General features: G+C 37.5%; 1 protein-coding gene across 1 annotated transcript in view; it reads left to right on the top strand.

The window, feature by feature from the left end:
* Positions 1 to 18,671, top strand: part of orb (polyadenylation element binding protein orb) — a 68,189-nt gene that overhangs the window by 42,138 nt on the left and 7,380 nt on the right. Inside the window, exons 3-10 of the mRNA XM_083111089.1 lie at positions 6,248 to 6,414; positions 10,948 to 11,084; positions 12,218 to 12,350; positions 14,609 to 14,984; positions 15,545 to 15,621; positions 16,451 to 16,606; positions 17,176 to 17,268; positions 18,224 to 18,389. Coding sequence (XP_082967215.1) covers positions 6,248 to 6,414; positions 10,948 to 11,084; positions 12,218 to 12,350; positions 14,609 to 14,984; positions 15,545 to 15,621; positions 16,451 to 16,606; positions 17,176 to 17,268; positions 18,224 to 18,389 — 1,305 coding nt within the window. The remainder of the gene's footprint in view (positions 1 to 6,247; positions 6,415 to 10,947; positions 11,085 to 12,217; positions 12,351 to 14,608; positions 14,985 to 15,544; positions 15,622 to 16,450; positions 16,607 to 17,175; positions 17,269 to 18,223; positions 18,390 to 18,671) is intronic.

Below are 18,671 nucleotides of genomic sequence, written 5' to 3'. Positions count from 1 at the left end.
CTGCTCGAAAGGAGATTAGTGATTCCCCGCCTTGCTTGGCGTCTCCTTTCGAAAGAGAACGTACATTCAGTCTATCCTCACTGTCGTGTGCTTCATTTCGAAATAATGGGGTTTTGTCTTGTGTACGTAAGGCTACCAGACGCCCCCGATTTAGTTGCTTAACCCCTGTCAAGACGTTTCCAGACTCAGTCGGGACGTGGAAATGTCCAGGTTTTTTTTTTTTTTTTTTGTTAGTACGTAATCGGGCACGTTCTCTTTTCATATAAGAATTACTGGATCTTTTTTGTTTTAATCAGTACAAACGTGTGAAGAGAATTTAATGTTTGCAAATTAATATAATTTGAATTCCCTATTTTTTAGCACAGCTCACGACGCCAGTTTCCGGGGTTCGAATCCCGGCCTAGGAATGGATCTTCTTTGTGAGTGTCCATTTATCAATTTCATCATATCACTCCTCATCTTCACGATTAATCAGAATGGCAGAAAATAAACCAAATCAACCTATTTCTTTTTCTTGACTTGGATTTTCTTAGGAATAGGTGTAAAACTTCCTCGGCTATTAAATAAATGAAAAAATCGTGGCGTTTGTAAGTGTACATCAGGGCAATAATCGGACTAGGTCTTCATTCAAAGCTTCATGTAAGTCTCGGCATCGAATGTTCCAGGTGATGGTGACTGTGATGGTGTATTCAATAATTTCATCTAATCATAATTCGTCCTAAATAGTTGGTAGTCGAAAGTTGTTGACCCATTTGTAATGCAACAAGAGGAAATGAAATGTTAAGATCAATGCTTTGTTGAAACAAAATTTAATGCGTGTTCTTGCTTCATTAGTTCATGACTAGTTTACCTTCCATGCTTTCTCTTTTTAATATGTAGCTAAGATATAGAAAAGGTTCTATCGTGAAGAAAGTTGAAAATGACTTGGCATTCAATACGGTTTGCTGTATTCTAAAAAGTGGGAGGGATGCCATCAGCAAACATCTCACCTAATAATTTCCGGCAAAGTTCCACGTAGCCGAACCGTTCCGGGTTCAATCCCCAGCAAGAGCTTAAAAAAAATTCCATGTTGATCCAACATCGTGAGAACAATTGAAGAGCTACTTGCATGCAAGCAATATCAGCGGACTCTTGTCTCGAAAGCCGGAAAACAGAGTTTATGGGACGCTATGCGCTGACCACTAGTCACTCAATGAAAAGCCACTGGACAGGTCTTGGTCCTCAAAGGACTGTTTCGCCACGGTGTTCAGTCAGTAACGTTATCGGCAAAAAGTAATTAGAGGTATCGAGGACAAGAATATTTTGAGGGTAGTCAGTCACAAGTGCTGCAGTGAGAAGATTTCGCCCGAGCGCCAGATAAGTTCGCACGGACGACGTCAGATAGCGTAAGGAATCGAGAGCTTCCTTGCTCGAACAGGCAAAACTAGCTGTATACGCTCGAAGTACACGTATAACTGTAATTTGTCTCTGGTAGTTGACCTTCAAATATGGATCGTGAAGTGAGACTCGGTGAAATTGAAACATAACTAATCATCTCAATGTTAAAATGTAGTTTAGTCTCTTACCATTACAGTGATATATAAAAATGAATGATTGTGGGCTGAAATGAGGGTACGAAATCCTTGGGGAGACGGAGGATTTCCCCCACCAACAATCTTTGCCTCGAAAATCCCCCATCCAAAATTTCCGGGGGGAGAGTTTGTGTTACAACAAAAAAAGATAAGCAATTACTTTTAATTTCAAATATAGCTACTGTCCTAAGAATAATATCGCAAACATACACAAATTAGTGTAGTTGTGACTGTTTGCTTTTTCTCTCAAGAGATTAACAAATCTACACCAATACGCACAATAAAAGTAAATCAAGAATGCAAAACAATAACTATGAAATCTAATTGATTTATATTAAAATAAAGCAAACACAGATAATAAAACCACTTCAACTATTTCATAATTTAACATCTTGAACCAGTTAGTAAAGGAAGTAGTTTGCTACATTATATCTGATATACATAAAAGTAACAAATGTATTTCTTTGTGTGTAATTAATAATACTATTTTTAATTACTAATTTAATAATTTCATTTAGTAATTTATTTTTACTTTTAATAACTTTATAAATATGTATGTCGTATAATTTGTTTGTGGGGGAGGGGGTTTGTAGGTTAAGATCTTTCTCCCCCACCAGTCTTAAATGATTTCGCACCCTGGCTGAAACTACCAAGACGGATATTTTATATAAATATCGTGAGTACAATTGTTGTCACATTAAAATTGTATTCCATTGTAGCATACTCGAGCGTGGGTTCCATGCAGTACTCTGTTATCTAGGCTGACAAGTAGTCCGATTTAATGCAAACACTTGTACAGTCACGGATATTTTTAATGGGTCATTGTAAACCAGAAGTGTCCGCGACTGTACAATTGTCTTGAGTCGCAAGGCCATTCTGGTTCGCCGGATTGAATAATCAAAGAAAGTAGTTCAGAATCTGGGTGTATACATCCGCCAGGAATTATTCTGGTTTATGAATTGCTTCCCAGTTCCCGAACACAACGCAGTCTGTTGCTGTGCCAGGGTCTCCATAACATAAACTAGTTTGGTGCAAAGCACAATCGATAGCGTTTCGGACTTGGCAACTTCTGGCGATATTTTGCTGCTTAACATTCACAATGAGGACGGGACTAACGCAATGCAGGTGGACCCCCCCCCCCTCCCATTCCTTTTCCTCATTTTAAATATTTACCTTTCGAAGATCACAGCTCTTGCATAACCGCTACGGTCGCACTTCAATCTGCATATTTTAGGATCCCATTTATAAATCGTTCTTAATTAGTGGACGTTTCTACAAGTACCATAGTTTTGCAGTCTTTGTGACTTGAGTGCGAAACAATGACGTTATCTGCCAGGGCGGGGGCAGACTTCTTTAGTTAGCTCCCTCCCCCCCCCAATAACTTAAGAAAAACTGGGAAATGAACGAAAATCCACTTGCTGGCGAAGTTCAAGGATACAGGAACTCAAATTCAACTTCTATGCGATGCGAGGTTCAAGAATTTAAACAATGCTGAGTTCATCTTATCACTGCTGGGTGGCGCGTCAGTCTGAGCTTTCTTTGTTGCACGCACACAAACGCTTATTCTAGTACCTGAATATCTGTAAACTAAGTAACTCCTTAATTTAGGAATATAGGGTAAAGATTCAGAAAAAGATTACTTACTTTTGGTTGCCAGTCCATGGCGGCGATTATGAGGGGCAAGGGAGCTTTTGCCTTAGTCTCCCACTTGTTGCCCTCGCACTAGCAGCTCTTAATGCCAAATCTTGTCTACAAATACCAAGAAACTGTCCTTGACACCCCTCCCCCCCGATTTGGCACCCAATCGCCGCCACTGTTGCCGGTGGTTTGATTACAGTAAAACTTTAAAACTGCAACTACAACTTTTACCTTGTTCTTAATACGAGGTACTTTTCGCATTTTGCGTCGCTTTTCTTCCACTCCTTGGTGATCGCGACAATGGTAAAATTGCAAGAAATCGTTGGAACACTCAAAAGGAAAACAAATTTGTAGGCCAGGACTCGAACCTGGAATCATCGTTCAATATTGTCTGCCACTAGGGGTGCTAGATACACACATGTGCTTGTAAAAATCGAAATGAGAACTAGACTAGTCTTGTTCGAGAAAATTGTTTACATACGATGCGGATATCTGCCTGATCTTTTATCGATAGGTTATGTATTGTTTATAACTGCAATGTCAGTCTATTAGTAACAATTGTGAACATGTACTGGGTGCTTCCATACATATTCAGGATAGTCCATTTTTTTTGTCTCGTGGCGTGAGGAGTAACATAAAACTAAGAAAATCGGTTTGCCTTAATGACCTTCTATACACTGTTGAAGTCTGTGCAGTGACACTGTTATTTATACTGTGCATTTGGTGACTGGACAGATTTGCACCTACAATATTAGACTAGCCTGAGACAGTGCCAAAATTTATCCTTACACTATATCTGCCAGAGAGCGGAAAATTTGCACCATTATCTGAAATATATCTTGATCAATATGGCTGATGTGAGTCAGGCCCGTGGCCAGGCAGGGGCCAGGGGTGGCTGAGCCTCCCTGGAACCTCCGACAGCCCCCTTAACGTTAGGTAGTGAAGAGTGAAAATGTAGACAGCACACATTATTTTGCTCACAACTTTGATGAAGGATAAATTCCCAGAACAGCAGCTACTACTTTCGTTCATCTTATAAATAAGAGTAGGCTAAGTCTAAGGTACGGCAAGTAATTAGAAGATTCTCTTTAGAGTTTCGAAGGTTTTCATGGGGTGGATTGTACGGTAGGCACTATGAATATTGTGGATTTCTCCTTGTATGATATAAATATCTGAATCATGAAAAGTAGTAGTAAGGGGTGATGTGATGTTAGTAACTGTCAATTTACACTTCAAGCGATGTTTTAGAAGAAAAAATGTAGTATTTTGGATTTCTAAATGTTATGTAACTTAATGACCCCCCCCCCCCACACACACACAGATTTACCTTAATTTAATGCTGTTAAATTGAAAGAGGAACATAAATTAAGAGTATTTGAAAATAAGATCCTTAGGAAAATATTTGGACCTAAAAGGGAAACGGAGACAGGTAAGTGGAGAAGGTTACATAATTTAGAACTACATAATTTGTATTCATGTCCACATATTATTAAAATGATTAAATCAAAAAGACTTAAGTGGGCAGGCCATGTGGCACGAATGGGAGAGGAAAAGAGTTTACAGGATTCTTGTTGGGAAACCTGATGGTAAGAGAAGTAGGAAGGCAAAGACAAGGATTGAGAAGGTTGAGGTGGACCTAAAATAAATCTGTAGAGATGGAAAAGAGTATAGATCTTGCTCAGGATAGGGACAGATGGAAGGCCTGTGTTGCTGCAGCCATGAACCTTCGGGTTTAAGAAGGCTAGAGAGTTAGTAATGCTGTTAAACATTCGAAAAATGGACTTGGTTCACAAAGCCTCCCCTGATAACCCGTGAACCCCCCCTCGAGACTAATTCAAACGTAATGTTTTATGAAAGTATGATTCAGCAAACAATGCGCACACACACACAATTAAGAATAGTTGCATTTCTGTAGTTTGTGCATACGGAACAAGATAGTCGCATTGCTGAGTTTCAAGTTTGCGGCGACTGTCTAATCAGTGGTGTCGCGTTTTCCTGCTTTCAGCTGTTTTGTCACCATCGTCCTAATAACCCTTCGCCATGCCAGCTTTTAACGGGCATATGAAAAGCTTTTAGCGTATTCTTTAGTTATCATTGGTTGCAGTTCCACCAGAATGGGCTCAATTCTTGATAAGAACTTCAGCAGTGTTATTTAACTTTCTTTTGCGGAATACCAAGGGTCCCGGGTTCGAACCCCGGCATGGATGTTTGTCTATTCATAAATTTCATCGTCATCTTGCCAAATTAGTCAAAAGTGGCACAAAAAGCGAAGTAAAATAAAGCCAATGAATCAATCTTTTGTGGAATATTTCAGCATGGGGACACCTTCTCAAATTACTGTAATTTTGTTGATGGGAGGCAACAAGCAAAAGCAGACTCGCCCAAATTTCTCAAAATACAAAAGATTTCATAAGTTTCTTTAATTTTGAATATTTTGTGATTAAAGTGCTGTGACTGGTTTTTCAGGACACTTAAGAAATCTAGAAGAACTGTTTTTGTCAGATGTCTGGAACTACTGCAGTGACTGCACCAGAAAAATATGGGTGCGAAGGGCATTATCTCGGGGCACTCAAATTTGTTACACGGGGTGAACAGTTCTGAAGACATCCAAACTTGGACCTCCCTTCCACTGCATACAGTAACGAGGCTTTGGCATCTGGTCTCTCAGCCAGTATAATCCTCCGTCGGGCCTGTATTGCGTCGTCTATAAGCGTTTGATTGTCCTTTCATATCGCAACCATTCCTAATCCTCTCGGTTAGCCAAAAGTAAAATAAAACAAGTCATTCATTCACTAAAGACAATACAAAAATACATAGTGCGTTAAGAGCATAGCTTGAGATGAAGCTGCTCAACGAGTCAGTCATGTCACATGCAGGAAAAAATACGTGCAAATTTTTTCTACATACTTCTGTATGTGGTTGCTCACCACGTGAGAATCTTATCTATATTTTCTTGTAAATTACGGAAGTTGCTTTTTGAACCACCCTGTCAGTCCATAAATTTTTCAGTGTACTAAAGGGTTTTGTTTTCCTTCCAGATTCCATTATGTCCATAAGTGACTTGCTGGGCCTGAACATGCCTCGTGGCGGCCTGGTAGGCAACACAAACACAAACAGTGTTAGCAATTCAAGTGGACTCGGGCAGCATTCCTCCTATGGCTCCTCCTGCTCTACGCCAAACAGCACAAACACAAGGAGCTACCAGGTAAGTGAAAGAAAGCACTCTTACATTTGTACAAACATGTCATTGAATTGTTTCATCTGTGTTATTAGACCTTGGAGGAAATTGGAGGATCAAGTAAGACATTAACATCACAGCCTATGAAGTATGATTTCTGAAGGGTTCAAACATCAATTATAAATTTGATTAACTAGATTCCTTACTGTTGCGGGAAATGTTCCTACGTCACAGCAAGTGTTTCTGAATTTAAACTTAGACACAACAAAGAGTAACCACTAATTTTCAATGTCGCGGTAATACAAATTTGTTACATATTAGGTAGGTTTGACAATATCTAATTCTAAGAAAAAGTGGAAGTTCTTTGTTGTCCATGCCGCACATGTTTCTTTGCAAAATGGCCATTTGTAGTGAAACTCTCTCCTGAATCATTTCATGAAAGTTCGGGAAAGTCCTGCGGACACTCTTATTACCTCTAAGATTTACCTTTAACACCTATTTCTGGTTTTCTTAAATTTACACAATGAACTTTAAAATATGACACGCCATTAATGGAAGCTGAGGCTGTGAAGGGGCACTTGCAGGACAACGCACGACCCCACACAGGATCAATCTGGCTGTAGGTCCGGTCGTCATGGCCTAGTTTGCTTGAAAGTGTAAAGTTTCTGTATGGTGCACTACTTGAAAGGGTTTGTTTATTTGAGTGTCTTCTCTGATGAGATAAACGTTAGTTTAGTAACTCAAACTTTAGTTACTTCTGTTTGTTTAATTGCAGAATTTAAGTTTTGATTGATAAAATGAACAGTCGCTCAACGAGTGCTTCGGACTAGACCTTGACACCTAACCACTCGATACCTGTTGCGTACATACTGTTCCCTAGACTGTCGGATGCGGTTGTCTTGGCGAAAAATGTTCAGAGATTATGTAATTATATATATAGCTATATTGAGTTTTTTTACTTGCCGCACTAGAACGTTGTGCATATTTACACATCTCGTGTCCTCCAGCGATCTCTTCTCAATGTCCTTAGACGCGCGAACAAGCTTCATTGGTTGTCATGGCAACGAGTCTGGAGTTTCCCCCTCAGATTCCCTTGCGAATCACGTTCACCTGAACTCATGAGCGGAAAAGAGAAAGGAGGGGGGGGGAGACGGAAGGACAAGATTCGCGGCCTAAGACTTCATTTCACGGTCAGTCTTAAGATCGATAAACTTCTTTCCGTCGCAATGAAGATTGCTGATGCGAAATATGTCTCCATGCTTGATGCCGAACTGCTAACATAGACATTGGCGTCTACTGACAAACTGGCGACGAGATACGAAATTTAACGAGCTTTACGAGGTGCATATAACGGCGTGTATAGCCAACAATTTTGTAGTGCCGTGTAATTTATACAGCGCAATTTCAATGCACTCATTTTAACTTTGTCAAATTAGAAGAGTTTTCACTTTAAGTAGTGTTAAAGACTAATTACATGAAGTAATTAATTCTTCTTAAAAATAATTGAATTGCAGCACTTTTGAGGACTCTACAAAGTGCGTGGCTAAATGTTTTAAAAAGATTTGGATTTATTGTTGACAAGAATTAAAGCTACTGCTGCATAACATAATAAGTAGGTATATTCATGGGCGTTAGGAAGCGGGGGCTAAGGGGGCCGCGGCCCCCCTGGAAAATGAAAGTAAACAAAAAATTATGTATTTCACACACATAATTTAATTTTAACCACAATAATGTGTTATTACATGAACATCATAAATTCAAATTTAAGTAATGGTTTTTTATGGAACACTATTTTTGGAGAAAATGTGCCTTGTTTGCCCCCCCCCTTGGAAAAAAATACCTTCCTTGCCCCTCCCTGGAAAAAATCCTGCGGACGTCCATGGGTATATTGCAAAATCATGTAACATTTAAGCTGAGAGGTTACTGTTATTTTGATGTCATTATGTACGTAGGTAGACAATGTCTACTATAAACGTGTTCTTTAAGTATTTTAAACATAAAGGTCATTATATATTTAAGGTTTAAATGGCGAAAAATAATCATGGTCGTTTTTTTATTGGAGTAAGGCGAGAAGTAGGACGACCAGGGTAGAAAGATGGGGGGGGGGGGGTGAAAAGTAGAGGGTGCCAGAAATCCTTCGCCAGTGAAAATTTTATCTTAAGCCGTCCCTAGCTTATACTTTCAAGACACCTTAAACTTTGTTTTTATATCGAAGGTGAAACCAAATGCGGTCTCTCCCCGACGGCGTTGTAGCAACGATCCCGTCTTCCAATCGGAGGGTTCCGGATTGAGGCACAGTGGTCCAGTTGCTACTAGTCTATCTCTTCATGAAATGGGCATAAAAACTAAGATTCGACACAGGCCACTGTTTACGTCGGATTACTTCCCAGAAATCCGCATGCAAGATTGCGGCTGGAGTTGCCCTCTTTTGTTGCGTACCGAATATCGAATCGGGCACCCTTCCAGAACCGCAACACACACGTCTCCTATGTGCAGCAGTGATGTCTAGCTCCGCAGGCAGCGAAGTTTGTACACGCTCGAGTGAGCAATTGTTGTCTGTTCAGTCCCAATTTGGATGTCTTTGTCTGACCTTATGTATTAAGGGTGTCTGGAGCCTGAAAACTAGGTGTCTTTGGAATCATCCTGGTGCTGAGGCAATAATTCGTACATAGAAGAGAACTTACCCCGATACTAACTTATTCATACATCAGCTTCGATGACCAGTCTATCAATCTCGCACTACAACTAGACACATTGCCGTCTGAACACTATTTTGTCGTATGTAGGCATAGAAACTTTTTTCGAAAAATTCAAAATCGAAAAAGCCTTTACAAAATAAAAAGAAATATAAAATTTTTTTGGAAAAAAAAATTAAATCTAAACTCAACTATTTTTTTTCGCAAAACTAAGGTCTTCTGGGGTGTGCGGGATCCTGAAAAGTCGGGACCGGGAAAAAAATTCACGTCCCGATCCCGACTTTTCGGGATCCCGAGCAGTCGGGAAATACCGAATGGTCATTTTAAAAAGTTGTTAATTCTTTGTTCTCTGCATTGCAAGTGTCTAGAACTTATCGGAAATTGTTTGTTTTTATTCCAGAAGTGCAAAAACAATCACTTAAGTTGAAAATGACTTGTAGAATTCGAGATTTTCAGAGCTTCGGAAAATTTCGAACATTTCCCGTCCCAAAATTTTCCCGACTTTGTCGGGAAGTGGTGATTTTTTTTTTCCCATCCCGAATGTCGGGATTAGAAAAAATTCCCGTCCCGACCAAAAATGTCCCGCACACCCCTATTTTTTTCCTCCGGAAATATTTTTTTTCTTTATAAAAGGGCAATCCCTAGTCATATGCCCACCTACATTGACTATGCAGGAAAGCTGATAAGGTTGTTGTGTGGATTTTGAGTACTGATTTGTGCAAACATTTTATTAAAGTTGATAATTTATACCACTTGACAGCCAGATAAATCACTTCGGAACGTGACGTATTAACCTGTAAGGAACATGTCTGACTGAAAGTGGAGATACGACAAAACAGTATTCAGCCAGCTCCAAGCATGAAGGTACAGTGTGTCCAGTTTTGCTCGGCAGAGAGAGCGCAGATGGCGAGACATGACTCAGATGTATTTTCGATCTGGAACGAAACGTCCAGCTTCTTTTTATCACGCATCTTTAGTCCAAACCCCCCCCCCCCCCCATCCCCTAAATATGCATTCATGGCATGGTGCTATATGCACAGGAAACTTTACCTACCTTACAGAGATAAAAGGGCGTGCCTAAAAATATTGATAACACTAGTTCATTCCTCTTGGTTGCATTTATAAACTTTGCTTGCTTGCTTGCTTGATTGATTGATTTGGTTTAATTACTTTGCTTTTCTGCCAGTTTTGGTTAATCTCAAGATGAGGATGCATGATGAAGGGACTCTCACAAAGAATGCCCAGGCTGTGATTGAAGTCCAGGTTAGCATACTATGCTAACCATTGTGCCATGGAAGTCTGCTGACACAGTTGTGCATCTCAAACCTCAATGGTTATGAAGATAGTGTCCATCAATGTAGACTTAAATCCAAAAAGAATAAGGTTCAAGACACACAGAAAAGACTTTTCCACTTTCTCTGTAGGGACAAATTATATTGATCAGTGTAAAATTGTAACAGTAAACGGTGCATCTCTGATGACTTACAGTAGCTATGCAGGCTATTTCATTTGACGACTTGAGAAATTGGAAAGTCAGAGTACAAAGAATACAGAATATACATAAATATATAGGCTGTTCAGGGGGAAAAGCACTAAAGTCAAAAAATGCAATTTTACCTCTGTTAATCTTTTAATGACATGATACATCTTTCTTGTAAAGACATGTGTCTGTTTAGAATCTTTACGCATGGCTAATATAAAATTATGCTTGTATACTGCTGACAACTTCTGCGCAATCATACATAAAAATTCATTCTTGAAAAACACTTAGTGCAAGGGGTGGACAATTTGCCGAGCAATATTTATGTATCCCACTATACCAGTTTCCAGTCAGTTGTGTAATTAACAATGCTTTGTTCTGCAGGCTGAAGAGAGTAAGTACTCTGAAGTGACGACTCCTCTAAAGATTCTTCACAGGAGTTTCTCAGATACTCCACTGACATCCTCCACACCCTCATCTCCAAGCTACAGGACAGTACATAGGGGATCACCTCCATACAGGTACAAGATCTTGTGTATAAGTTGATATTTTTTCAATCTCATATTTGGAAAGCTGGTCTTACTTAAAAAAACACCTTGCACAGTGGCACAAAAAATCAAATACGTAAACAATAGGTACAAAGTAAAGATTGTTCTTAAGCTTATAACTTTTTCAAATGCTAATGCAGAATATTGTTGAAATGAAGTACCAAATTTGTTAAAACTACCAGTATCAAGTTTGTATGTTGACACTGTTCATCCGATAATGTGTTTCTTGCTGTAGAGTACATGTGTCCTGATGTGAACTTCCTTTAAACTTTGGGAAATCACATGGTAATCTGAAATTAAGAGTAGTCTTAATATTACACAATTTCCAAATTTTGTAGATTTAAAAAGGTCTTAACTTGTCAAAAAATGTGGGTTATCTAATTGCTTGACTTTGCAATAACAGTGTTAACTTGGCACTAGTGGCATGGCGTGACTTTTCAAAATTGTTACCTGCCATCATACGTTACCATATCCCCCCCCCCCCAAACCTTTTGTTCTAGATTTTTTTTTAAATCTGCTCGATGGATTAGCCACAATCACTCCTAGAAAGAACTACCACTCAGGAGTTACCGCAAAAATCCAGTGAATAGTGGTAGCCTTGTCTACCATATCTCTTTCTTTGCAAAGAGGTGGAAAGTGGAAGAAGGACCACACATTTCTTTGGTCAGTTTGAAGTTTGTGTGGTGAGCAGATGACAGAATTCCCCTCCTCCAGTGGTGAAAGGGTAGTCCAGATTTAACAATGTTATTTTATTGAAAAAAAAAAACTTTAATTTCTTTACATTTTGATGTTACCTGCGGTAACACCGGTTACATGCTTGGCACAAAAAATAGGTTTCTTCAGGCTTGCAGAAATTAAGATTCCAGTGTTCTACAAATCTTGCATGTAATAAACTTGGAAGAGTTTATTGAAAAAGTTTCTACGTATTTGTAATAGATTCAGTGGAACATCTCTTTAAGTTTTCCTGGGGCATGTGCTAAAAAACTTTAGAGAAAATGTGAAATTTGGGCAATATTTATAACTTGTAGTATTGGTACAAGAGAGATTAGCCATATTGTATGTATTGAAATTTGGTTAATGTAACTCCAGCATTAATTTCCTTACAGTGATCGAAGTAGCCCAATGTTTGAGCAGCCTTTTATAATGGGGTGCAGTGGTTCACGCTCAACTTCACCTGCAGATTCAGATGCCAGTACAAGTGGCGTCAGCAGTATTGACAGCAATCTTTCAGACCTTATGGTAAGTTTCAGAAATTAAGTTCAGTATGTCAGGGTAGCTACTCACCAGGAATTCCTGGAATTTTGAATTATTGACTCCGGAAATTATAGGTTAATTCTGATTGAATTTTTCTCTGTAGACGTGAGAAATTGCAACTTTTATTAAACCAATTCACATTGAATTAATCCATATTTATTAATGACTTGAGGAAAGTTTTTTAGTTTAGCTTTTATTTTTATCGAGGAAGGAAAATAAAACTAATCTGTTTAGTTTTTAGTGTCCTTTGCAAAACAATCTTTGTGACACAGAAGATTATTGCAAGGTAAGATATCTTGAAGTTGATTAGGTAAATTTGAAATTCTTATACAATTAAAAATTTCTCAGATTACTACCTCCTGTAACATTTGTGACTTCTTTGTAGATGTATTTCTAGTCTGAGTATGCAAATATAATCTCGTTCAATTGAATTGCATTAGAATTTTTGGATACATTGGAATCTCAGACCCTTTATATTAATATATTTGTGTGGGTGGTGAGAGGTGGTAATACATAATGTTGAAATAGAGAGAACATCTGCATGTATACCCTTGAATTTTTGGAAAGTTCTCCTTGAAAACCAGCAGTTATACTTGAATTTTATCATCATCCTAGAGTGGCCACCTTGTAATGTGTTTCAGAAGGTAATATGTAATGTCTACTTCATACAGAATACAGTTTTAGTAAAGGATTGATCCACAAAACAATGAATGAATTTTAAAACTTTGATAGCCTTGGGTTTATTTTTTTTCCTGCCCAAATTTGGCATTACATTCACAACTGCTTCAGTAGACAACTACAACTGGCATGTTGATATTTTTTTAAAATAACTTTCCATGCCCTGAAAATGTGTACGAGGGTGATTCAAATTAAGACCTTAATTAGTTTTCTTATCTAGTAGATTTCTGTATGTAGGGTTGCACAATTTTGCTGCATTTTAGCACAGAGCTATTGCTGATCTACATTCATACCTTTGACTTACTGCTTACATATCTTAAAAAGAATAAGTCTTTAGCGGTCCATGTGCAGTCACTTATGAGCCATTGTGAAGGCCTTTCCACATATCTGGCTGCTAACAGAGGCCATTGTCGAAATTTCTGCTCCATTAGTAAACTTGCTGGTGGGGTAAGCATGCACAAAGATATTGAATTTTCATTTGCCTAGAAATTTCTGCAAGTTTTAGGCTGAGAGGTGTCAAGAAACCACTCCTCTTTACTGGTGCAAGTGTGTATAGGAGGCGCCATCTTTAAAATAATAAAAATTGAGTTTTGAAGCTCACATGATTAGTGTTGCAGCCTTGGTCTTTTTGTAAATAATAGTTGATACCTCATGTAAATTTGAGCTGTATAGTCTGTCCTACAATTTTTATTGTACTTTTAATTCTTTCATTTGAATCACCCTCTTATTAAGAATAAAGTTTAGTACAAGGAACAGGCTGCGATGAAATTTTTACCAATATGTACTAGTTAAGTACTGGGACAAAATTCTTGTTAAAAACAACACAAATACTATACAAGACACTTTTTGGACTGTTGCCAGCACGTGATGTAAGAAGTTTTTTAATGTCATATTGTTACAAAAGTTTAATATGAATAGACAATTGCAAATGTTTTAAAACTAACTTACGTTAATGTATGTAACCAGTTGAAATGCTGTGTGTGTACTTTGAGAAAGTAATAATTTCTTTAGAAAACCAGTAAATTTCAAAAGTGGCACGAAATTAAATTTACATTTGTATTTTTTTGTATTTGTTTAGTGTCACTTTTCTGCCATTTTCTGGCTGTTCACAACAATGAGTAAGAGTGGTGTTATCATGAGTAATACTCTCACAAAGTTCACCCATATTCAGAGGAGGACTCAAATCCAAAACCCCTGGCATGGCATCATAGCATGCTCTAACCAATTTGGCGTGGAGGTTGGGTTTATCCAAATATTGAGTCAGTAAAATTATCTGAATTTTACTGATTTCTATATTCTGATAAAAATACAATAAAAATTCTTTATTTTCGTAGACCCATATCCATGGGTGTGGAAAACTTCATACAATACTAAATATTACAACAAATCTCATCTGTATTAAATATGATAGAACACAATTGTTTAGCAGGTGGAAAACCTTGTGCAAAATTATGAAATTTAATGACTCCCCCTCCCCCCCATTGTAATTTTTCTGCTGACTGAAATCTAAAATTGTTCAAACTGTTTCTGTCCTTGAAAGTGATCATGGCTTAATCTCTTTGCAGAATTGCTTATCATTAGGTGCATCACCTCAGACTACATCAAACACTGTCTTGAACCATTCTCTGGGGTATTCTCCCCAAAACAATGCACCAGAACATGACTACAATGGTCTCCACGGATTACATGGTCTCCAGGGACTTCAAACATTGTCTCCGTTACAGTCTCTGAAGTGTCTGCAGGGCCTGGGAAACCAGCAGTCTATTCATGCAAGCCTTCTGTCATCGCTGCTTCAGTATCCTGGTCAGGGCATGTCTCCACAGTCAATCTCCAACCATCTGGATAAACAGTGGCCACCGACTGTCAACCCACTAGTCTCAGTCAGCGGACATGAAGCTAACTCTTTGGAAAGGGCTGCTCGCATATACAGAAATGCTGCTTGTAAGTATCTCCTGAAGTATCTCAAAACTGGACAAAAATGTGTGTGTGTGCATTGTTAGTTCTGTTCGTATACTAAGCTTAGGGTTATCAGATGACAAACTTTAAATGAGGACATTTTTAGATTTCACAAAATTTACAGAAGTGGTATAACTTCGTTGAGAACGAAGTATATACACACACACTCTTTAACTTCTGTTCAAATCCTAGATAAACAATTTTTCCATCTAATTCTCAAGCAATTTTAAAGGAACAAATGATACATAATTGCTTCTTAAGAAAATTTATTTTTAACAGCAATGTCACAACTTTAGGCTAAAAATTATAAAAGTATTTAATGTACTATATTTTTTCTTTTGAAGATTCTATTTTCAAAACAGTTAAAGAATACTTCCAAGTACAAATATTATTGCCAAAGAGTTGTGCTTTTGAGTTTGGATGCTATCTGAAAATTACAATATGCCAAATTTACAGAAACAATATTGTGTAATTGCAAAGAACAACAAAGATACATGTGTGTACCAGTTTTTAAAAGAAGAAATAATAAAACCCTTTTGTTGCAGCTTTGTATGATGCTACTTGCACATGGAGTGGTCAGCTACCTCCCAGAATGCACAAAAATCCTTCATTTTCATGTAAGGTATGTATAATTTACATTAGGGTTCAGATGACTATAATAAACATTAGCAGAATTTTAACTGCATCTGAATTTAATATTATTGTTTAAATTGTATTTGGAAAAATAAATTTTATCTTGTCCTTTCCCAGGCATTTTGTACTTCAGCTATTTATAAATATACATAAGTATACATAGTCTGTAAGGTTGGGTTGAAGGCTCTTTAGACCTTGGACACACTCTGCAATGAACTTCCAATCCAAAATGGTATTATAAACTCTGCAGTATTTCTCCCACAGTATTCTAGGTGATCTTTTTATGCATTGCTTTGCCTAGGTTTAATGCACAACAAAACTATTGCAAATATCGAGATATAGCAAGTAATGTTCAAACTATTATCCAGCTTGAAATGGAAATTCCTAACTGGAGAATGCTTGGTAGTTATTGGATACGTGGGAGAGATCAACTTGGGAGTCCATGCAGTAGTTGGGATGCTTATGCAAATTATCCTAGCTGGAGGATGCTTTATGAAATTTTTCTTAACTGGGGACAACATCCCCCTGCATTCACTTTTCACTTTGAGTATTGCTATTGTCCTGAAAAATTCTAGCCGAAAGTTGAAATAATCCAATTTTTAAGAATTCTGTTTTATAAAACAATAAATATTCAGAAGAAAGAAGTTGCAAAGTGGGCTTGGTTCTTTCAAAAGTAACTTCATGGCAACTTGTAAGTTTTCTTCAGTAACTCAAACTCTGTACGGACATGTCAGATATTTTGTCACTTTCCTGTAAAGACCAAAGGCTTGCTCCTCTTAATGAAATCTGTATAATTTACAGTATTTTTTTTTTTTCAGGTGTTCCTAGGGGGTGTACCATGGGACATAACAGAAACTGCTTTAATGAGTGCTTTTAAACAGTTTGGTAGCATCCGCGTGGAATGGCCAGGGAAGGAACATGCTGCTAGTCAACCAAAGGGCTATGTGTACATAATTTTTGAGTCTGAAAAGCAGGTAACTTGCATAACTCTTCACTTTTTATATACACACAGTGTAGAAATTTTATTAGTTGAGGAAAAAGTTAACTTCATTAGACACCTTGCATTACATAATGCCATAATCACATGATCATTTTTGTCACTAGTATTTCTTAAATATTTAATATTGTTCATTGCTGTAATTCTCTTCGGAATGAAATTTTCAGTATTGCTTGCTAGAGCACTGGACTATGTGATCACAGAAGGCTAGCTGGAAGAAAACCAGTAATTTTTAAAATCTTGGGTTTTCAAAACACTTAAGGATGGAAAATTACTGGTAATTTTTCGAAGGGTCCATATAGAACCTGGTTAAGTAGCACTAATTAACAATGGTTTCATTTAATTGGTGGCTTGTTAAATTTAGTATTGGACATTTAGTAGTTTGGCAATAATTTTTAACAGAACATTTTGAAGAATTTGGTAGATCCTATGCTGTAAAGGCATTACCTTCTTAATCTGGGAATAAAAGGGAGTGTCTTAATTTTAAAAATCGGTTCTCCACACATGCATCAAACTCCAATGTTTTCTATTTGTTTTTTCTAACAGGTGAAAGCACTCCTACAGGCCTGCACACATGATTTTAGTAATGGTGGCAACTGGTACTTCAAAATTTCTTCTAGGAGGATGAAGTCAAAAGAGGTATGGATATTTTGCGAGGTTACTACTACTATACTGTATTTTTGTTTCTAAAGCTCAGCTTCTGGGCTTGTTCAAAACACATTTTTGAAATTGCATGTAATTTCAAAACCACAGAATTTCTAAATTCTAAAATATTAGATTGCAGAAGAATCTAGATTTTTGTAAATTTTTCTAGCAGCATAATCATTAGAGCCTGGGACGTTATAACATATTTTTCATTTGGCTTCAGATCTAATATTAGGGTGAGATCTTTACATAACTGATGAAAATCAGCCGAAATAGACAAACGTGACAAAACATATTTTGACATACTTCACCAATTTCACGTTTTTACAACATATTTCTTCAATTTTGTTGTAATAAGACATATTTCTGTATAATTTCGTAATTCTCTCGTATATAATCGGTTATTTCATAATTTTTTTCTTCGTAGCTTTAGCACAACGGATAGTTCATATTGTCGATGGCAGGATATGGAAATTACGGAGGAAGAAGGTGCAGTCTTTTCTTAGTACAGAACAATAATACCCCACTTTTTTTATCCCGCCAACAATTGATAGCCATGCAAACATTATTGAGGAATAATGTTCTCTCTCATTGTTGCACGGGAAGTAAAGAAGTTTCGTTCTCATTTCTTTGCCTTTTTCGCTTTTCACAAAAATCAGTCAAAAGTAAATAACATTCGGTACATTACTACTCTATCGGGTATGGGAGAAATTCGAGAGTACTGCTGTACATATTTTTTACTTTACTGGGAATATTTCTGCATTTTTCTGACATTTGTAATTTTTCATGATATATATTTTCCAATTTGACATAATTACATACATATTTTACAGTTTTATAGGACATAGTCCCGGCCCCTAATAATCATAGTTTCTAATGGAAAGTTATTTGTTAAGCATGCCCAAGGCATTAGAACAATGAAACTTGTGTAATCATTGATGTTTTCCAGGTACAGGTCATACCATGGATGATAAGTGACAGTAACTTTGTACGATCAACCTCACAGAAACTTGACCCCCAAAAGACTGTATTTGTTGGTGCACTCCACGGCATGCTGAATGCTGAAGGCCTTGCACACATCATGAATGACTTATTTGGAGGAGTTGTGTATGCTGGTGAGTCACTTTGACTATTTGTAGTTACAATAGAACTAATTTTGTAAATATAAACTGATAATCTTACCTGTCAGAACTGGAACACACAAGAAGCTGCACTATATATCTTTTCAAGTGTGCAGTTTCCTTTTGGGTTTCTGTTCTGACAACTGACAAGTTTGTTCAATAAGGATGCGGAGTTAGAAGGTAACAGTTGGGCTGAAAAGTTCGTAGGCTGACTCATAGATGGCGTTACTAGAATTAAATCCATGTGATTTTTACTTAGTACTAACCTTCAAAAGA

This window comes from Lepisma saccharinum, chromosome 24, assembly GCF_977018435.1.
Source record: "Lepisma saccharinum chromosome 24, izLepSacc3.1, whole genome shotgun sequence".
Lineage (NCBI taxonomy): Eukaryota > Metazoa > Arthropoda > Insecta > Zygentoma > Lepismatidae > Lepisma > Lepisma saccharinum.
Note: the sequence above shows the minus strand (reverse complement) of the source record. Positions and strands in the feature narration are given on the sequence as shown.